The 23,253-nt window shown below is 39.2% G+C and overlaps 1 protein-coding gene across 14 annotated transcripts; it reads right to left on the bottom strand.

The window, feature by feature from the left end:
- Positions 1 to 72: 72 nt before the first annotated feature.
- LOC105723410 (zinc finger protein 780B) lies at positions 73 to 22,365 on the bottom strand. 14 transcript variants are annotated; one of them, XM_012461369.3, is made up of 7 exons: positions 22,088 to 22,365; positions 20,895 to 21,050; positions 18,498 to 18,643; positions 18,098 to 18,151; positions 16,609 to 16,735; positions 14,975 to 15,073; positions 2,860 to 6,539 (listed from the first exon to the last, which is right to left on the bottom strand). In XM_012461369.3, the coding sequence occupies exons 4-7, from the start codon at positions 18,104 to 18,106 to the stop codon at positions 4,264 to 4,266; spliced, it is 2,511 nt and encodes an 836-aa protein (XP_012316792.2). In that variant the 5' UTR covers positions 18,107 to 18,151; positions 18,498 to 18,643; positions 20,895 to 21,050; positions 22,088 to 22,365; the 3' UTR covers positions 2,860 to 4,263. The 14 variants fall into 14 exon arrangements, with proteins under 14 accessions (XP_021526122.2, XP_012316792.2, XP_012316790.2 ...); XM_012461367.3 differs by lacking the exon at positions 22,088 to 22,365 and adding an exon at positions 22,000 to 22,079; XM_012461368.3 differs by lacking the exon at positions 22,088 to 22,365 and adding an exon at positions 21,797 to 21,991.
- Positions 22,366 to 23,253: the final 888 nt, after the last annotated feature.

Here is a 23,253-nt window from a genome sequence, read left to right as displayed (position 1 = left end):
TTCTTAATTTCTTTGCATTGGGTTAGAACATGTTCTTTTAGCTCACGGAAGTATCTTATTACCCACTTTCTGAAGGCTGATTCTGTCATTTCATCACACTCATTCTCCATCCAGTCTTGTTCCCTTGCTGGTGAGGAGTTGTGATCCCTTGTAGGAGGAGAGGTATTCTGGTTTCGGGTGTTTTCCTCCTTTTTGCACTGGTTTCTTCCCATCTTTATGGATTTATCCACCTGTCGGCTTTGTAGTTGTTGACTTTCTGATTGGGTCTCTGAGTGGACATTCTGTTTGTTGTTGATGAAGTTATTTCTGTTTCTTAGTTTTCCTTTTAACTATCTGGCCTCTCTGCTGTAGGACTGCTGAGGTCCACTCCAGGCCCTCCTTGCCTGGGGATCACTTGCAGCAGCTGCTGAACAGTAAAGGTTGCTACCGGTTTCTTCTTCTGCTTTGTCCCAGAAGGATACCTGCCAAATGTCAGTCTGAGGTCTCCTTTATGAGATGACTCTTTGGATATACGGGGGTCAGGAGCTGCTTGAGGAGACAGTCCTTTATATTAGCTCAGGTGCTGAGCTGTGAGCCCCGTTGTTCATTCAGAGCTGTTGGGTTGGTAAATTTAAGTCTGCAGCAGCAGAACTCATAACCCCCCACCTTTTTTTTTTCCCCAGGTGTTCTGTCCCAGGGAGTTAGGGCTTTATGATTTTCCACTGTATTGCTGCCTTTTTTTTTTCTTCAGGGCTGCCCTGCCCACGAGGAGGCAGCCTAGTCACTCTCAGCCTGGGCTTCGCTGAGCTGCTGTGGGCTCCACCCAGCTGCCGTGTGAACTTCCCTGCAGTCCTGTTTATATGGGTGTAGTTAGAGCTGCTTCCGCAATGTTGGCCCGCCTCTGTAATCACAGACTTTCTCTGTAATGGCAGGTTGCCGTAGCAATGGCAGGGTGTCTCAGTGATGGCGGACGCCCCTCCCCCACAGAGCTGGACCGTCCCGTAACTCTCAACCCAGAGCATTTCCAATTGCTGTTTTTTTGTTTTTGTTTTTGATTTTGTGGGGGTGGGACCAGCTGGGCCTGATCTTCTGGCTCCCTGCCTCAGAGCCTTTTATTTTTTCATTGAAGGTCAGCTCTCTACCAGGTGACCTGGTCGCCTGTTGAATAGGTGCCGGGATCTGTGTGATTTCCCATGTGACAACCCTCTGTGCCACTGAAATCATGGCTCTGAGATTCATGGCGCTTTTTTTGCCTGGGAATCTCCTGGCCTGGCTCCCTGTTTCAGCTCCCCTTGCTGGCTAAGAGGGGACACAAGTCCCATTTCCTCTGCACCGGGAGCCACTGCACCGGGAGCCACTGCACCGGCTGAAACTGCAGCTCTGAGATTTGTGGCGCTTTTTTGCCCAGGAATCTCCTGGCCTGGCTCCGTTTCAGCTCCCCTTGCTGGCTAAGTGGGAACATAGTCCCGTTTAGTCTTCACCGGGAGCGGCTGCGCAGGGGCACAGGCAAAACAGCCGCGCCGGCCAAAACAGCCACGCTGGCAACCCATGGGGCTCTTCTGCTTGCAAATCTCCTGGTCTGTGGGCAATAAAAATCTGTCTGGAAATGCAGCGTCCACTCACCCTCTGCACTTTCGCTCGGAGCTGCAATCCTGAGCTGGATCTAACCGGCCATCTTGGAACTCCTCCCCATGAATTCTTCCCTAGATATTCTTTATCAGACTGGGAAATGTTTGTTTTATTCATAACTTACTGAGTTTTATTATCAATGGTGTTGGATTTTGTCAAGTTAATAACTACTGACATTATCTTTTGATTTCTCTTCTTCTTTAATGTGGTGAATTAATTTTACAATATCACACCAGCCTCACATTCCTGAGTTATGCCCTACTTGGTCACTATATACATATATAGTGTGTATATATAGTATATACAGTATATAAACACACACACACACATACACACACACACACACAAATATATATAGTCACATGTAGCCAAATTCCATTTGCTAATTACTTTGGAGATTTTTATGTGTATATTTATAGGTATTTTTTAATACCTAGAAACAACTTGTCTTTGAAGTGTTTACATTTTTGTATCTTGATATTTTATGACATCCTAAATTCACTTAGCTTTAGCTATTTTAGTGAAATGTATTTCCCTTTCCCCTTGCAGTATGAAGTATTTTATGTTATTCCTCAGAAGGTGGAGCCTTAAACATATGCACAGCTACCTTGGTGTGACAATGGTTTTAAACAGGAGTCTCTTTGACTATCTTTCCATATCTCTCTGTTAAGATGACTACCTCCTTGTTACTATTTCCAGCCCACTAGGCTCCACTGCCTTCTATCTGATCACTCCACTGTTTTCAACAGTTCTTTAGAGTATAAATTATTAAGCAGTTTAATATAATTTTAAGTCAGGCAGGGCTAGTATTTGAGGCCAGTCTTTGAGGTTTCTTTTGACCTTAGGAACGCTCCTTAGCTGTCTCTTTCCACGGAATTATCTGGCCTATGGTTTATGTTGTTGTGTTTAATTAACGGAGCTATTTGTTTGACACTGTTTCAAATAAATTCCATTCCTTTTACTAAGTCCCACAGGTGATTCTGATACCCACTATAATTTGACAGCATGCATTCATATAGTTTCCAGGCTACAATACACTAAAGAGAGATAACCAAATGCAATGCAGAATCTGCAACGGATTCTCCTTAGAAAATGAATAGCTGTAAAAGATGGTTTGCAGGCCAATGAAGAAATCTAAAGATAGAATGATATTACAGAATTATGAATCTTATCCTTAAGGGTAATTATGGTACTATGGCTATATGACATTGTCTTTATGTTTGGGTAATACACATGCTGATGTAACAAGGGTTAAAGTGTGATGATTTCTAAAATTTATTCTCCATGGTACAACAAATATACAAAAAATAAACATTAACAATTTTGAATCTAAGTTGGGGTATATTGGTGTATATTTTACTATCTTTCAAAATCTGCAACAATTGTCAACTAGGTTCACCATCTTTTACGGGCAGGATTTGTGGTATCCCAAAACAATCACACTAGTAACATCAAAAAACACTGGTCATAGATCACCATAACAGATATAACAATGAAAAAGTTTGAAATATTATGAAAACTACCAAAGTGTGACACAAAGACACAAGATGTGCACATGCTGTTTGGAAAATGGTGCTGATTGATTTAGTCACTGCAGGGGTGCTGCAAACCTTCAATGTATATAAAATGCAATAACTACAATGAACAATTAAGCAAGGTATGCCTCAATCCAGTAAAACACTTCATGGGCAGTAAACTGTGAACATGGCAGGTACTCTACATTCCTCATGTCAATAACTTTCTCACCAAAATTATCTTCTCTGAACTCTAAGGCATTTAGTGTGGCTATAAAACATCCCACATTCATAAAATCAAAAGATTTCTCAGCAGTATGAATACTCTGATGTTGAGCAAATCCCAGGCCATGACAAAAGTTCTTCACACATTCTTTTATGTTCACAGGATTTCTCATTAATGTGAATTCTCTGGTGTTAAGTAAATTTTTCATAGACAGTGGAGGCTTGTCCACACTCCTTATATTCACAAAACTTCTAACTATTACGAATTTTCTGATGTCGAGTAAGCTGACCATTCACAGTAAAGGCTTGCCTACATTCTTTACATTCATAGGGTTTCACGCCAGTATAAATTCTGTGATGTGCAGAAAAGACTGAACTAAGTCTAAAGGTCTTCCCACATCCTTTACATTCACATTCACAGGGTTGCTCACCAGTATGAATTTTAACATGTTGAACAATGCTCGAGCTACAACTAAAGGTCTTTCCACATTCTTTACATTCATAGGGTTCATACTAGTATAAATTCTTTGATGTGCAGTAAAGACTGAGCTAAATCTAAAAGTTTTCCCACATTCCTTCACAGGGTTTCTCAGCAATATGGATTCTTAGATTGACAGTAAGTTCATAATTACTACTAAAGCTCTTTTCACATTCCTTACATTCATAGGGTTTCTCATCAGTATGAATTTTAACAAGATTTGAACTATGACTAAAGGCTTTCCCACATTCTTCACATTGATATGCTTTCTCACCAGTATGAATTCTCTGATGTACTTACTCTAAGGTTTCTACCACCGGTAAAGCATTTCCCACATTCTTGACATTCATAAGTGTTCTCACCGGTATGAATTCCATAATGTCCAAGAAATTGATAATGTATCAAAAGGTCTTCCCACATTCCTTACATTCAAAGCTTTCACCCTAGTATGAATTTTCTGATGTTCAGTAAGTTGGTACTGATATCTGAAGGTTGTCCCATATTCCTTACATTCAAAGAGTTTCTCACTTGTATGAGTTTTTGATGCCAAGAAAGTTGTAGGTGAAGTCTAAAAGCCTTCCCACACCCCTTACATTCAGAGGGTTTCTCATCAGTATGAATACTCTGAGGTTGAACAAGGTTTGAGCCACAATTGAAGGCCTTCCCACACTCCTTACATTTAAATGGCTTCTCACCAGTATGAATAATCTGATGTTGAGCAAGCAGTATTGGAAGACTAAAGGCCTTTCCACATTCTTTACATCCAAAGGGTTTCTCACCAGTATGAATTTGGCAATGTTCAATAAGTTGGTAATGATATCTAAAGGTCTTCCGACACTCCTTACATACAAAGGGTTTCTCACTGGAATGAATTTTGTGATGCTGAATAAGGTTTGAACCACGATTAAAGCCTTTCCCACACTCCTTACATTCATATGGTTTAACACCAGCATGAATACTCTGATGTTGAACAAGGTTCGAGACACGATTAAAGGACTTCCCACATTCATTACATTCAAATGGCTTCCCACCTGAGTGAATTTTCTTATGGCGATTAAGCTGGGTGGGAAGACTGAAGGCCTTGCCACAGTCCTTACATTCAAAGGGTTTCTCACCAGTATGAAATTTCTGGTGTCGAATAAGGTGCATATGAAGTCGAAAGGCTTTCCCACATTTCTTACACTCAAAGGGTTTCTTTCCAGTATGAATACTTCGATGTTGATTAAGATTTGAACCACGACGAAAAAATTTCCCACATTCCTTACATTCAAAGGGTTTCTCGCCTGTATGAGTTTTCTGATGCTGAGAAAGTTGTAGGTGAAGTCTAAAAGCCTTCCCACACTCCTTACATTTATAGGGCTTCTCACCAGTGTGAATACTCTGATGTTGAACAAGGTTTGAGCCACGATTGAAGGCCTTCCCACAGTCTTTACATTTAAATGGTTTCTCACCAGTATGAATGTTCTTATGTCGAGCAAGCTGTGTCAGAAGACTAAAGGCCTTTCCACATTCTTTACATTCAAAGGGCTTCCCACCAGTATGAATTTGGCAATGTTGAATAAGTTGGTAATGGTATCTAAAGGCCATCTCACATGCCCTACATACAAAGGGTTTCTCATTGGAATGAATTTTTTTATGCTGAATAAGATTTGCACCACGAGTAAAGCCTTTCCCACACTCCTTACATTCATATGGTTTTACACCAGCATGAATACTCTGATGTTGAATAAGGTTTGAGCTACGGTTGAAGGACTTCCCACATTCCTTACATTCAAATGGTTTTTCACCTGTGTGAATGTTCTTATGGCGATTTAGCTGGTTGAGAAGACTAAAGGCCTTCCCACATTCCCTGCATTTAAAGGGCTTCTCACCAGTGTGAATCTTCTGATGTCGAACAAGCTTTGTCAGAAGAGTAAAGGCCTTTCCACATTCCTTACATTCAAAGGGTTTCTCACCAGTATGAATTTGGCAATGTTCAATAAGCTGGTACTGATATCGAAAGGCCATCTCACATTCCCTACATACAAAGGGTTTCTCATTGGAATGAATTTTCTGATGCTGAATAAGATTTGAACCACGATTAAAGGCTTTCCCACACTCCTTACACTGATAAGGTTTTATACCAGCATGAATACTTTCATGCTGAGTAAGGTTTGAGCTACGATTAAAGGACTTCCCACATTCCTTACATTCAAACAGTTTCTCACCTGTGTGAATGTTCTTATGGCGATTAAGCTGGGTGGGAAGATTAAAGGCTTTTCCACATTCCTTACATTCAAAAGGTTTCCCACTAGTATGAGATTTCTGATGTCGAGTAAGTTGTATGTGAAGTTGAAAGGCTTTCCCACATTCTTTACATTTATAGGGTTTCTCTCCAGTATGAATACTCTGATGCTGAATAAGATGTGAACCACGACTAAAGTATTTCCCACATTCCTTACATTCATATGGTTTATGTGTATTGTGAATAAGAGAAGCATGAGGATAAGTAGGCATTTCTTCATAGTTGATCATCTTCTGATTGATATTGATATATACTTCTTGATGTCCCCGTAGTCCCTCAAATCTACTTCTATATTCTGAGACATTTCTAAAATAAAAGGCCTCAAGGCCAACAGTTTTACTTATTTGCTTTATAACCTGTTTTGGTAAATTTATTTCAGAAATATCATTTTCTGGAGATATTTTCTCAGGTCCACATTTTGACTCCAAATCTGAAAGAAGTGAAGAAGGCAAACATAGTTTATTTTCGTATTACACACATGCAAACAAAATCCATTAAAGAAAAGGCCTAAGTATAAAATATAATACTTTCATGGACCTGAAAAAGAAAAAGGGTGCCAGTAATGAAGAAAGTTTAGGTAAGATGTGCATAAGGGAAAGCTTTACTTTGTGAAATTTAGTTGTGAATCAAAATCACTTGGTAAGCTTATGACAGATATTGATATTCAAGCAACTCAGATGTACAGAATCAGAATTTTTAACTAGAGAAGCTGTATTATTATTTTTTTTTTGGAGAGGGCGTTTCACTCTTGTCACCCAGGCTGCAGTGCAATGGCATGATCTCAGCTCACTGCAACCTCCACCTCCCAGGTTAAAGTGATTCTCCTGCCTAAGCCTCCTGAGTAGCTGGGATTATAGGCATCTGCCACCAGGCCCAGCTAATTTTTGTATTTTTAGAAAAGATGGGCTTTCACCATGTTGGCCAGGCTGGTTCATGCCCTGGCCTCTCAAAGTGTTGGGATTACAGGCGTGAGCCACTGCACCCAGCCTGCATTTTTTTTTTTAAGAGACAGGGTTTCTCTCTGTTATACAAGCTATAGTGCAGTGGCATGATCATAGCTCACTGCAGCCTCAAACTCTCAGAATCAAGCAATCCTCCTGCCTAAGCCTCCCAAGTGGCTACGGCAATAGGCACATGCCATCATGTCTGGACAATTCTTTTTTTCTTTTTCTTTAGTCTTCCTGCAGTCCAAAGTCTGGCCAATTTTTATTTTATTTTTATTTTTTATTTTTAATTTGTAGAGATGGTGTCCTACCATGTTATCCAAGCTAGTCTTGAACTCCTGGCATCAAGCAATCCTCCTGCCTCAATCCCTCAACAGTCTGGGGTCACCAGTGGGAGCCATTATACCCAGTCAATGCTGTATTTTTAATCTCTATCAGATGATTCTGATTCAGATCAAAGTTTACAAATCATACTTAAAACTGGTTTTGAATGGTTTATCTTTACTCTGAAAATAAAATCCAAATCCTTAACACAGAGAACGAAACTTCCTATCAGGGCACTGTCCTCCTTTATGACTGATCTCTACCCACTGCCTCCTTTTAGCAACCAGAACATGATATAACCTTTCTCTTATCTTCTTGCTTGCTTAGATTGTTTCATCTTCCAAGAATTCTCTGGCCTGGCTCTTTGTAACAAACATACAACTCATCTGTTGCCAGGCTACAGTGCAGTGGCACGATCTCAGCTCACTGCAACCACTACCTCCTGGGTTCAAGCGATTGTCCTGCCTCAGCCTCCCAAGTAGCTGGGACTACAGCTGCCCACCACAAAGCCCAGCTAATTTTTGTATTTTTAGTAGAGACAGGGTTTCACCATATTGGCTATGCTGGTTTCAAACTCCTGACCTTGTGATCCACCCACCTCAGCCTCCCAAAGTGCTGGAATTACAGACGTGGGTCACTACACCTGGCCCCCAACTCATCTTTTAAGCTTTAGGATAAATGTTTTCCTCAGAACATCTGAATGAATGGATAAAGCCTCTGTGACATATGAGACATCATAAAACAACAAAATATTTGAATTTCTGAGGTCCTAGAGACGAAGATAAAACATAAAGGATAGAAAATCTATTAATGAAATAATAGCAGGGAACTTTCCAACTCTAGTAAACTAGAGATGCATACATCCTGATACAGGAAGCTCAGAGATACTCAAATAGATACAACACAAAAAGGTCTTCTCCATGGCACATTATGGTCAAAATATAAAAGTCAAAGACAAAGGAGAATACTAAAAACAGCAAGAGAAAAGCATCTAGTCACTTACAAGGGCACTCTCCTCAGCCTAACAGCAGATTACTCAACAGAGAGAAATGAGATAGAATGAGATTACACATTCAGTGCTGAAAGAAAAAATTGTCAGTCAAGGATACTATCCTCAGGAAAGTATTCAACATAAATGAAGAAGAAATAGTCTTTCCCAGACAGCAAAAGTTGAAGGAATTCATCATCACTGGACCAGCCCTACAAGATATGGTTAAGAGTCCTACACCTAGAAGTGAAAGGACAATATCTACCATTATGAAAACACATAAAAGTATAAAACCCATGGACACAACAAATATACAAATAAGGAGAAAGGACTCAAATGTTATCCCTACAGAAAACAACCAAACCACAATGATAATAAATAAAAAAGAAGCAAAGGCTATACAAAACAACTAGAAATCAATTAATAAAATAATAAGAATCAGCCCTCACATACATATCAGTAATCACATTGAATGTCAATGGATTAAACTTTTCATTTAAAAGATACAGACTGGCTGAATGGATGAAAAAACATGACCCAACTATAAGCTGCCTACAAGAAACTCAACTCACTGGTAAAGACACATATGGGTTGAAAGTGAAGGAACAAGAAAAGATACTCCATGCAAATGGAAACCAAAAGTGAGTTGGAATAGCTATCTTTATATCAGAAAAAAAAACAAACAAACAGATTTTAAGTCAAAAACAGCAAAAAGAGACAAAGAAGGTCATCATATAATGATAAAAATATCAATTCAACAAGAGGATTTAAAAATTTTAAACATATATAATCCAAACACCTGAACACCCAGATATATAAGGCAAATGTTATTAGATCAAAAGGCAGAGAGATATATATTCCAGAACAATAATCGTTGGGGACTTCAATGTCCCACTCTCAGAATTAGATCATCTAGACAGAAAATTAACAAGGAAACATTGAATTTAAACTGTACATTAGACCAAATGAGCCTAACGGACATTTACTGAACATTTTATCAAACAGCTACAGAATACACATTCTTCTCATTAGCACAGATAATGTACTCTAGTGAGACCATATGTTAGAACACAAAACAAGTCTTAACAAATTTTTAAAAACCAAAATTATATCATCTTTTCTCATAACAAATTTTTAAAAACCAAAATTATATCATCTTTTCTCAGACATGGAATCAAACTAGAAATCATTTAACAACAGAAACTTTGGAAACTATACATTACACAGAAATTAAACAACATGCTCCTGTATAACCACTGGGTCAAGGAAGAAATTAAGGAGAAAATTTAAAAAATTTTAAAGCAAATGAAAATCAAAATACAACACACCAAAATCTATACCTATGGGGTACAGTAAAAGCATTGCTAAGAGGAAAGTTTATGGTAATAAATGCCTATGTCAAAAAGTAGAAAGATTTCAAATAAACACCCTAATGATGCACTTCAAGGAACTGCAAGAGCAAGAACAAACCAAACCTAAAATTAGTAGAAAGAAATATCAAAGCAGAACTAAATAAAATGCAGACTAAACAACAGAAAAGAGAAATGAAATGAAAAGTAGTTTTTAAAAACCATGGATAAAATTAATTAACTACTAGCTAGACTAACCAAGAAGAAAAGAGATAAGAAATAAAATCAGAAAGAAAAAAGGAGATTTTCCCACTGACACCAGAGAAATAAAAAAGATCATCAGGGTCTACTAAGAACAACTATGCACTAAGAAACTGGAAAATCCAGAGGAAATGTGTAAGTTCTGGACACACAGGACCTACCAAGACTAAATCAGGAAGAAATAGGAAACCTGAAAAGACCAATAATGAGTAATGAGATTGAATCAGTAATAAAATGTCCATCAAAGAAAAGTCCAGGACCAGTGACTTCATTGCTGAATTTAATCTACTGAACTCTCAAAGAACTAACACCAATTCTCCTCAAACTATTCTAAAAATAATTGAAGAGGAGGAAATTCTTTTTTTTTTTTTTTAATTGCATTTTAGGTTTTGGGGTACATGTGAAAAACATGCAAGGTTGTTGCATAGGTGCATACGTGGCAGTGTGATTTGCTGCCTTCCTCCCCTTCACCTATATCTGGCATTTCTCCCCATGCTATCCCTCCCCAACTCCCCACCCCCCTCTGTCCCCCCATCCCCCCCAACAGACCCCAGTGTATAGTGCTCCCCTCCCTGTGTCCATGTGTTCTCATTGTTCAACACCCACCTATGAGTGAGAACATGTGGCGTTTGATTTTCTGTTCTTGTGTCAGTTTGCTGAGAATGATGGTTTCCAGGTTCATCCACGTCCCTACAAAGGACGCGAACTCACCGTTTTTGATGGCTGCATAATATTCCATGGTGTATATGTGCCACATTTTTCCTGTCCAGTCTATCATCGATGGGCATTTGGGTTGGTTCCAGGTCTTTGCTATTGTAAACTGTGCTGCAATGAACATTCGTGTGCATGTGTCCTTATAGTAGAACGATTTATAATCCTTTGGATATATACCCAGTAATGGGATTGCTGGGTCAAATGGAATTTCTATTTCTAGGTCCTTGAGGAATCGCCACACTGTTTTCCACAATGGTTGAACTAATTTACACTCCCACCAACAGTGGAAAAGTGTTCATATTTCTCCACATCCTCTCCAGCATCTGTTGTCTCCAGATTTTTTAATGATCGCCATTCTAACTGGCGTGAGATGGTATCTCAACGTAGTTTTGATTTGCATTTCCCTAATGACCAGTGATGATGAGCATTTTTTCATATGTTTGTTGGCCTCATGTATGTCTTCTTTTGTAAAGTACCTGTTCATATCCTTCGCCCATTTTTGAATGGGTTTGTTTGTTTTTTTCTTGTAAATCTTTTTTAGCTCGTTGTAAATTCTGGATATCAGCCCTTTGTCAGACGGGTAGGCTGCAAAAATTTTTTCCCATTCTGTTGGTTGCCGATTCACTCTATTGACTGTTTCTTTCGCCGTGCAGAAGCTGTGGAGTTTGATCAGGTCCCATTTGTCTATTTTGGCTTTTGTTGCCAATGCTTTTGGTGTTTTGGTCATAAAGTCCTTGCCTACGCCTATGTCCTGAATGGTTTTGCCTAGGTTTTCTTCTAGGGTTTTTATGGTGTTAGGTCTTATGTTTAAGTCTTTAATCCATCTGGAGTCAATTTTAGTGTAAGGTGTCAGGAAGGGGTCAAGTTTCTGCTTTCTGTATATGGCTAGCCAGTTTTCCCAACACCACTTATTGAACAGGGATTTCTTTCCCCATTGCTTGTTTTTGTCGGGTTTGTCAAAGATCGGGTGGTTGTAGATATGTTGTGTCACCTCCGACGCCTCTGTTCTATTCCATTGGTCTATATCTCTGTTTTGGTACCAGTACCATGCTGTTTTGATTACTGTAGCCTTGTAGTATAGTTTGATGTCCGGTAGTGTGATGCCTCCTGCTTTGTTCTTTTTGCTTAGAATTGACTTGGCTATGCGGGCTCTCTTTTGGTTCCATATGAAGTTTAAGGTGGTTTTTTCCAGTTCTGTGAAGAAGGTCATTGGTAGCTTGACGGGGATAGCGTTGAATCTGTAAATTACGTTGGGCAGTATGGCCATTTTCACGATATTGATTCTTCCTAACCATGAACATGGAATGTTTCTCCATCTGTTTGTGTCCTCGAAGAGGAGGGAATTCTTAACTCATTCTATGAGGCCAGCATTACCATGAAAGCAAAACCACACAAGGAAGAAACAAAAAAGGAAAATCATTCTAATACAAAAATACATGGTTCCTGCTAGTGAAGTAACAAGAAAAAAAAAGACACATGGAGACATATATTTGTCACAGTACTAATCACAATAGCAAAGACAAGGAATCAACTTAAATGTCCACCAATTGCTAACTGGATAAAGAAAATGTGATACACATACACCAAGGAATACTATGCAGCCACGAAAAAGAACAAGATCATATCCTCTGCAGCAGCACGGATGGAGCTGGAGGCCATTATCTTAAGCAAATTAATGAAGAAACAGAAAACCAAATAATGCATGTTCTTACTTCCAAATGGGAGCTAAACAGAGTATGCATGAACACAAAGAATATAACAATGGACATCAGGGCCTACTTGAGGATGAAAGGTGGAAGGAGGACAAAGATCCAAAAATTTCTATGCTTATTACCTCAGTGATGAAATAATATGTACACCAAACATCCACAACATACAAATTATCTATATAACAAACCCATATTTGTAGCCCTTGAACCTAAAATAAAGTTAGAAAATAATAAATGGTGCTGGGAAAATCTATATGCAAAAGAATGAAACTAGACTCAATCTCTCTCCACATACAAAAACTAACTGAAAATGGATTAAAGACTTAAGGGTAAGACTCAACTATAAACTATAAGCTCAACTTTACTTAAGTATAATACTCAACCAAAAAACTACTAAAAGAAAACATAAAGGAAATGCTTCAGGACATTGGTCTAGGAAAAAATTTTATGGTTAAGACTGCAAAAGCATAGGCAACAAAACCAAAAATAGACAAATGGGACTATATTAAACTAAAAAGCTTCTGCACAGCAAAGGAAACTATATACAGAATGAATAGACAATGAGTGAAATTATTTGCAAACTATTTCTCTGACAAAGGACTAATATCTAGAATATATAAGGAAATCAAATAATAGCAAAAAAACTCCAATTTAAAAGTGGGCAAATGATATGAATAGACATTACTCAAAAGAAGACATACAAACAGTCAAGAGAATATAATAAAATGCTCAACACCACTATTCATCAGGGAGAAATGCAAATCGAAATCACAATGAAATATCATCTTACCCCAGTCAGAGTGGCTACAATTTAAAAGATAAAAAATAACATATACATGAGGGAAAAAGGGAACTCTTATATACTGTTGGTGGGATGTAAATTAGTACAGTCCCTATGGAAAACAGCAAAAAACTAAAAATAGAACTACCATATGATCCAACAATCCCACTACTAGGTATTAATCCAAAGGAAGAGAAATCAGTATATCAAAATGATACCTGTACTTGTACGATTATTATAACACTATTCACAATACCAAAGGTACGGATTCAACCTAAGTGACCACCAACAGAAAATAGACAAAGAAAATGTGATATATACACAATGGAATACTACTTTGTATATATTAGACATTAAAAAAATGAAATCATGTCATTTGCAGCAACATGGAGGGAAACCGGAGGTCAGAAAAACAAATATCACATGTTCTCATTCATATCTAGGGGCTAAAAAAAGATGATCTCACAGAGATAGAGAATAGAATGATAGAAACCAGAGGCTGGGAAGGGTGTGTGGGTGAGGGGTAAGGGATGAAGAAGGGTTGGTTAATGTTACAAATACACAGTTAAATAGAAGGAATCACTTCTAATGTTCATTAACAGAGTAGAGTGACTCTAACAACAATGTATTGTATATTTTAAAATAGCTAGAAGAAGACTTGAAATGTTCCTATCACATAGAAATGATAAATATTCCTCTGGTAGATTGGATAGATATCTCAAATACCATGACAGTTGAACACTACACATTCTATGCATATAACAAAACATAACATGTATCCAATAAATATGTACAAATATTGGGTATTAATTAAAAATAAATAAATAACTCTTGGAGAACTTCCCACATTCCTCACAATGACAGTCAAAACCCTATATGATATGGACCCCGGCCTGACTCTCAGACCTCTCTTCCCACTGTTCCATCACTTACTCCATCTTTGTGTTTCCTGCTCACTCTGACTAGAGAACTGAACCCTTATTTCACATCTCTATGCAAGCATGCCCCCTTCAACACAAGTACCCTAAGCAACCAAGTGCTGTCATCTCACTCCATCATTCCTATTGCCTTGTTTCTATAGCATAATTCTCTATTCCTTATTTATTCATTTGCTTACTTGTTTGATGCATGTCTCACCAACTACTGGTAAAGTCCACGACAGCAGTGACTTTCTCAGTCTTGTTCATTACCTATACATTACTGTATTGACAAAGCCAAGCACAGTGCCTTCTAGGAATGGGCACTTCATACATACTTACTGAATATGAATATATTTCTTAGTGAAAACACATATAGAAATCTAAATGCAACAGTAGAGTTGGAAAGTAGCTGGATCCAAAATACGTGTTAAAAGTTTATACTAGGGGTCAAGTGAGTTTACACTGGGGGCCAGGAGTATTGGCTCATGCTTGGAATCCCAGCTAGTTGGGAGGCTGAAGCAGGAAGACTGCTTAAGCCTAAGAGTTCAAGACCAGCCAGGGCAACATAACAAGATGTTGTCTCTTAAAATATAATTCTAAAAACTGTTTAAAGTTTATGCTGGGAAAGAAAGAGGAAACTCACTACATGAAAAGAGGAAGGAAGTAACAGAAATTAGGTGATTAGTGAATGATGAAGTTCCTTAGGGACAGCTCCTACAGTGATCTTTATTTCCTTCCCAGGTCTTGACCATTTTTATCCAACAGGCCTTGGGTCTTAAGTTTTGCAAACTACATCTCACAAGTGTGACTCCTCTCTGACCACATGGCCTGTCCGGGACAATGATGGCTTCCCCCTGTCTGCTTTTCTCACTTACCTGTATACCATCTGCTTGTTTCTTTCCTTACAACCATCCAGGGCTCTTTCTCTTGCTCTAGTAATGTAATCACATCTGGCTTAGAAATGGAACTTCCTGCTTAAAGGAAAAGAAATGATACATGTAGAATTTTCTTAATATAAATTTTTTTTTTAAACTCTGAGACCTGGTTAAACTTATAATAAATTACAAGTCAAAACAATATTGAGAAGAGGCTCCAGATAAGAGTGAGAGGATTGAGTAAGAGATCAACTATGTTAAAAAAAAAAAAAAAAAAAAAAAAGAACTTTCTTTCATTTAAACTCATAATAGAATCTTATCCCTCAAGAGGAGGTATAATTTAGTGGTTGAAAGCAGGAACCTTCAAGCCTGATTGCCTGGTTCAAATCCTGTCTCTGCCACCCACTAACACTTTGACATTAAGCAAGTCTCTTGAACTCTCTGTCCTTCAGTTTTCCCTACTGTAAAACAGGGATGATAATAATACCTGTTTTATAGGATTGATTCTAATGTTAAATAAGATAATATATGTAAATACGTCTAACATTGCCTGATATGTAGTAGCACCAAGTTAACAATTATTGTGTTTATTGTTGTTATTTATTTTGCATCCTTAGACATTTACAGCTCATTTTAGAATATTCACTCAACAGAAAAACATACACTTCATGACCTGAAACTTTCAACTACAAAACAAGTAATGGAATGTTTGTTGAAGGCAATGGAATGCATTCACTTTAATGCTAAATTAATTCTGTCAACCCTGTCAGTATATGTAAATCATTGAGGCTTTTTTTTTTTTTTTTTTTTGAGACAGCGTCTTGCTCTGTTGCCCAGGCTGAAGTAGAGTGGCATGACCATGGCTCTCTGCAGCACTGACTTCCCAGGCTCAAGCAATCATAGAGGCTCTTTTGATAGAAAAACCCAAGACACTCTTCTGCTTACAGGTGGGTCAGAAAAACAAAAATCAACCAACCAACAAACAAAATCTACAGTAATTCTGAGATCAAACATAATATGTGGCCGGGCGCGGTGGCTCACGCCTGTAATCCCAGCACTTTGGGAGGCCGAGGCGGGTGGATCATGAGGTCAAGAGATCGAGACCATCCCGGTCAACATGGTGAAACCCCGTCTCTACTAAAAATACAAAAAATTAGCTGGGCATGGTGGCGCGTGCCTGTAATCCCAGCTACTCAGGAGGCTGAGGCAGGAGAATTGCCTGAACCCAGGAGGCGGAGGTTGCGGTGAGCCGAGATCGCACCATTGCACTCCAGCCTGGGTAACAAGAGCGAAACGCCGTCTCAAAAAAAAAAAACATAATATGTTTGATATTATGGTTCTTGAACAATATCATTCAATGAATATACAATATTTCAAATTCAGTCCCATAGTCATGAAGAGAGAGAGGAAATTACAGAGAGGACCAGCGTAATGAAGGAGGCCACTGTGGAGTAGGCAAGATGCAGGGGCTCCAGGGAGGTGCCTGTTTTCAACCCAACAAATCTCAAATCACTCCTTTGGGAACAAGAAGAAGGAATTCAGCTACCTCTTAAAAGATAGCCCCGGAATTCATGGTGAAGAAAGCTGATATTCCAGAGAACAGATGCTAAATTAACTGAGACAGAGGACCTTACCCAGTGAGATCAGGTGGCTGTAATTCTCCAGCATCACATCCCTGTACAAGGTCCTCTGAGCAGGCTGCAGGCACTCCCACTCCTCCTGAGAGAAGTCGATGGCCACATCACTGAATGTCACTGATCCCTGAAACCACAAACACATGTATTATGGTGAAATTGAAGAAAGCTGTTTCAAGATGAAAGGAGAGGAAGTGAAGGACTAAACTTCAATAAAGGAGCAATATGGAAATTCTCAGAGTGCCTACACATTCTTCAAGAATCCTGCTGCTGGCCTGGCATGGTGGCTCATGCCTGTAATCCCAGTCTTTGGGAGACCAAGATGGAAGGACCACTTGAGCCCAGGAGTGTGAGAACAGCCTGGGCAACATAATGAGACACATTCCCTGTAAAAAAAAAAAAGAGGAAGAAGAGGAAGAAGAAGAAGAAGAAGAAGAAGAAGAAGAAGTAGTAGTAGTAGTAGTAACTGGTGTGGTGGCATGTGCCTGTAGTCCCAGCTACTTGGGAAGCTGAGGTGGGAGTATCGCTTGAGCCTGGGGCTTCAACACTGCAGTGAAGTGTGATGACACTACTGCACTCCGGTCTGGGCTACAGAGTGAGGCCTTGTCTCAAAAAAAAGGTAGGTTGCATAAAATTGAGGAATGCCCTTAATCCTCAAGCTTATTATAGTATCAGATGATAAAAGTATTTTTCTTGTCATGACAAATTTTTTAAAGACGGGGTTTCACCATGTTGGTCAGGCTCGTCTTGAACTTCAGACCTCAGGTGATCCACCCGCCTTAGCCTCCAAAGTGCTTGGATTACAGGCGTGAGCCACCACGCCTGGCTGACAAATGATTTTTATAAGCTGCATAAAATTCAATAATAACTGACATATTAGATTTGATCATTTTTTTCTATTTGTATATTTAAGATGGTCAGTCTCTAAGGTTTTCCACAATTCAGAGAATTTGTAATCACCAACCACTTGTGCCCTGAATAATCTTCTCCCTGTTACTGCCCACTGTCCTCACTGATCACTTTCCTAAAAGGCTCATAAAGCAGATCACCTTGTCACACTTGCAGACTGAGGCCACTCACTATGGAATTCTACCTTAACTACCTGGAAAGCTCCAGTCTGTGGAGAAGTTTCAAGGTGTTCCCAAGTGTGGTCAAATGCGACAATCATCTGTAACTTATCAAACCCACAAGACCATGTTTTCCTGTGGGGACCAACTTATGCAATGTTCCAACATTCTTCCTGACCAAGGACTGAGCTCAGAGCACAGACTGAATAACCTGCTCCAAGAAAACATCAAAGCCAGTAGGAAAACAGAGGTACAAACAGGAAGAGCACTGATCTTTATTTTTGGTCCCAACTTCACTGTAATGGGACAAACTGGGGTGTAAAATAGTGGATCCTTAGGTAAGAAGTTTCAGGTTAGATAATAACAGTCACCTAACCTGAAAATCATCATATTTCAAGAAGAAGAGAGAAATACCAACTTACAGGGACCATGTTTTTAGAATTACAAAATTGGTCAGTCTTCCTTGGGCTTCTCCCCTGGAAAACAACAACAAAAAGGCTGTAAGTCAGGCTGTGTCTCAATGCCCCCAAAGCATTGAAGCAAATAACTATTTTATCCTTCATTCCTATTTCTCAACTACCCCTGCTAACACACACACTTCCAACCCTCTCCCATCACTCCCCTTTTCCCTGAACACACCCTCTCACAAATAAACTGGCAGAGAACAGGTAGAGTGTGGATGAAACTAAGCTCTCGCCTAAATTCCAGGGAACCTGTGGCACAAGTATGAATGCACACCACAGGCATTTCTGTCTTGAAGTTGCTCAAAAGACACTCCAGCAGGAAGGCTTCCAACCAGTCCTCCACTCTTAGGATACCTACCTTGGCCTAGGACTGGGCCTCTGATCCTGCTGTAAGCAATCCTCCTGCCCTAGTCCCACCTTTCAGAGCTGAGAAGGGATCACATCATCCAAACCAGAACCTTTTTGTGAAGTCAGGATTGGGTGCAGTGGGGCAAGGCATGAAAGCTGGAAAGGATATAGAAGGAATTTCATGACCAGTGGTCAGTGTTCTGAGTTCAGCAAAAGCCAGCTGGTTAAGTACAGTTCAGAACATCCATGTAATAGAATATGAAGTAATCATTAAATGTTCAAGACATACAACTAACAGAAAAATCAGGTTATAAAATAGGATAGACAATATGATTATATTTGTAAAATATATGCATATAAAAACATTTTTTAAAAGACTAATAGACATTAATACAAAAAAAATTTAGACAAGTATATGCATGCTAACAGTATTTATCTCTGTATCGTAGCCCCAATTTTCTTCTTTTTGCTTAAAAGTACTTCGTAAGTGTGACTATACACAGGCATTAACTTGGAATATATAATTATATTCACATATATAGATACATACACATATATGTATCTATATACATAACACTCTATCACTTGAGTCTGTATGATTTGCTTAGTGATTTCCATAAATACTTAGTGTATATAAGATTATTTACAGTGTCATTCCAGGTATCACAATCTTTTGATTCTAGACTAAGGTTTCTCTCACCTTAGGCACTACTGACATATTGTGCTGAATAATTCTTTGTTGGGGCTGTGAGGAGATCTATCCTGTGCATGGTACAATGTTCAGCAACATCCCTGACCTCTGTCTACTAGATCTAAGTAGCACCCTCCCCCACAGTATGACAACCAAAAGTTTCTAAACATCACCCTAGCTGAGAACCAATGTTCTTTCTAGACCAGTGGATCCAAACCTCATGGGTCACATACTCTTTCAATAGTCTTATGAAATGACATATTATTTCTTCCTCTAAAACCCACATTTATTAATTTCTATAATGCTTCAGTATTCTATTTCAAGAGCCTGTGGTCCCCAAGATAATAAGTGGAGTTATAGGAACTCAGCTTAAGAATTTCAGTCCTACTTTCTTTACAGAAATAGAAAAAAAAAAAATGCTAAAATTTGTATAGAATCACAAAGAACCCCAAATAGCCAAAACAATCTGGAGCAAAAAGAACAAAGTTGGAGGCACCAAACTACCTGACTTCAATATATACTACAAAGCTATAGTAACCAAAACAGCATGGTACTGACACATAGACCAACAGAACAGAATAGAGAGCCCCAGAATAAATCCATACGTTTATAACCAACTGATTTTTGAGACAGGTGCCAAGAACATACAATAAGGAAAAGACAGTCTCTTTGATACATACCGTTGTGAAAACTAGTCATACACAGAAGAATGAAATTAGACCCTTATCTCAAACCATTATACAAAAATCAATTCGAAATGGATTAAAGACTTAAATATAAGAACCCAAACTATGAAACAAATAGACAAAAATGCATGGGAAAAGCTCCATGGCATTGATCTGGGTAATGATTTTTCTTTTTGGAAAAGATGTCAAAAACACAGGCAACAAAAGCAAACATAGACAAATGAAATTACATCAAGCTAAAAAAGTTTCTGCACAGCAAAGTGAAGAGATAATCTACAGAATGAGAGAAAATACTTGCAACCATATATCTGATATGGGATTAATATCCAAAATATGTGAGGAACTCAAACAACTGAACAGCAAGAAAACAACCCAATTTAAAAATGGGCAAAGGACCTGATAAACACATCACAAAAGAAGACATATAAATGGCAAACAGTATATGAAAAAATGCTCAACTTCACTAATCATCAGGGAAATGAAAATTAAACCTACAATAAGATATCACCTCGTATGTGTTGGGGTGGCTACTGGAAAGACAAAAGTTAACAAGTGTTTGTGAGAATGTAGAGAAAAGGGAATGCTTGCATGCTGTAAGTGAGAATGTAAAGTGACGCAGACATCATGGAGAACAGTATGGAAGTTCTTCGAAAAATTAAAAATAAAACTACCCTATGATTCAGCAATCCCACTACTGAATATGTATCCAAAGGAAATGAAATCCATGTCAAAGTGACATCTGCACACCCATGTTTATTGCAGCACTATTCACAATAGCCAAGATAAGGAATCAATCTAAGTGTCTATCAATGAATGACTAGATAAAGAAAGTGTGGTATATACGCAGGCATATATACACAATGGAACAGTATTTAGCCATTAAAAGGGAAATTCTGTCATTTGAAACAACACAGATGAACATGGAGAATATCACATTAAGGGAAGTAAGCCAGGCACAGAAAGACACATGATCTTACTCATCAGTGGAATCTAAAGAATGTTTATATAGGCCTGGGGCAGTGACTCACACCTGTAATCCCGGCACTTTCCAAGGGCAGATCACCTGAGTTCCGGAGTTCGAGACCACCCTGGCCAACATGGCAATCACTTTCTGACTCCTGAAAGCCTCACAGAGGAATGTAAATCACCCAACCATCTCCATTCTTCCCTGCTTTGAAAAGGAGGCCTGTAAAGACAATCAGATACCTGGTGTGTGATTCCATAGACTAATCTTACCAAAGCAGAGTCTAAAATAAAGCTTCAATGTAAACATCTGGAGGTCTACTTTTATACCAGCTTAGAAGAAGAGAGCGCACAGGAAAGTGTGAACGATTTGCCAAATGGTTCTGTAAATATTAAGTGGAAAGTTGGGGGGACTCGCTGGGAGGCGACAGGATGGGAGGGAGCAAGAATTTCATATTCTGAAATTCACTGGAACTTCTATATTCTAAAATAAAAAATACGTATCTTAAATACAAAGCACAAACTCACTGTTGACTTTTAAGTGTGAAACAATAACGCTATCATCCTCCTTCTGGATAATTGTACGACTGGGAAAGGATATGGCAAACGTGAGGCTCCAGGCTTTTCTTGGAGCGCAGACTAAGTTTGAAAGCACCCTCCAGGGCCACAACTTCCCTCACTTCTTACGAAATGAGAAGGAAATAAAAGGAGGAGGAATCGGTCAGAGCTCTGAGGGACGCTGGGTACTCAACATGTATCTGCCCTTCTGAGGGACCCTCAAGAGGCACTTTCAGCTCTCAGATTCCCACCCCGAGCCCCGATCTGCGCCTTCTTGTGGAAAGCTTCATTCTCGGCTCAATATCTGACCTCCCCGCTGGGGCCATTCCTCTGCTGCAGCCTCCGCAGCTGTGAAGGGGAAAGACGGAGGAAGCAGCAGGACCCTAGAGCCACCAGCACAGTGACACTCACACAGCTCCAGCAAAACGCGCTGCGTCCACACGCCCTTCTGGTCCTGTGCACAGGGTCTCATGCACACACTCACACAGTCCCCTCCGTCACTCACGATCGCACAAACTCCTCTCCTCTGCTTCCTGCGCACACGCGCGCCTGGGGATCCGGCAGATCACATCTGCGCCCCAGATTCTCCCTCTGAGGGCCTCCCTCTCACCCACCCATACTGCCAGGTCTGTCAGGATCGAGTCCCAGTCCGCGGAGACCTCCCGCAGCCACCGATTTCTTCCTAGGACAGGAAGACCTTACCCCACTACGTCGTCGACCCCTGGTGACCGGAAGTGGAACTGTTAATTCCGGTGCGGTGGCCCCTGGGAAATACAGTCCTGAGCAGAAAGAGCTCAGAAGCCTTGAGCGCTAGTCTATTCAGGTGGGTCACACCATACGTCGAGGGCTCCTAAAAGAGCCTAGCCTAATGGATTTGTGGGAGTTCCAGACCGTGGGATGCACAGGTTGCTGCTACGGGCGAGGATCCCCATCTGTGAGGAGAGTTGCTCTTCTTGGTGCCTCAGTGTAAATTACCTTCTCTCTCCATGGAGTAGAATGCAAATGAGCAGAACTTTTAAAGAAGAATTCAAAGTTAAATTATGTCAAAATGTGGCTGCTTTGACTCAAATCCCAACATAGGCTTCCACCTTGTACTATTTGAAGGGGACTTAGGATAAATTTGAAAAGCTTGAACTAAAGAAATGGTTGATTTTATACTAGAAGAGGAAGTGTGGTTTAATTGAGAGATTTCAGAATCTAATGTACTGGATTCTTCAAGACAATGTTCCTGCTATCTAGACAGAAAAAATGTGATTCAGGACGGCATGGAAACGGATAAAAGTACACAGAAAATTACTTGCCTTATCTTGAAGGATGAATAATTAACACATTTTCTTAAAATAGTCTAAACAAATGCAAATGGGGCCTTGTTTGTTGTAGGAAGAGCCTGATTTCACTGTGGTAATCTAGCAATATTGAACTTTCAAAATCATTTTTGTACTTTGCTATGCTACATAAGGAGGAAACATGGAATAAAAAAGAGCAAAATGTCTTTGCATTCCCAACTGTGACAGAAAACAGCAAGATAATAATCTTAACTGTATCAATGATCACATTAAATGTAACTGGTTTAAACACCTTAACTTAAAAAGATTGTCAGGTTGGATTTTTTTTTTTTAAAGTCAGACCCAAACACATGCTACCTACAGGTAATACTTTAAATGTAAAAGCACTAATAGGTTATGAGTAAAGGATGGAAAATATATATACCATCCTAACACTAGTCAAAAGAAAGCTGGAATGGCTGTATTAAAAACAAAGTGACTTCAACACAAAGACTATATCAGGGATAAAAAAAAGTTATATCATAATGATGATGAAGACAGTTCATCCAGTGGAAGGAAGAAACCTAAATTATTCTCTTAATA

This window comes from Aotus nancymaae, unplaced genomic scaffold, assembly GCF_030222135.1.
Source record: "Aotus nancymaae isolate 86718 unplaced genomic scaffold, 86718_ANA_hifiasm-v0.15.2.pri h1tg000028l, whole genome shotgun sequence".
In the NCBI taxonomy this organism is placed as follows: Eukaryota; Metazoa; Chordata; class Mammalia; order Primates; family Aotidae; genus Aotus; species Aotus nancymaae.
Note: the sequence above shows the minus strand (reverse complement) of the source record. Positions and strands in the feature narration are given on the sequence as shown.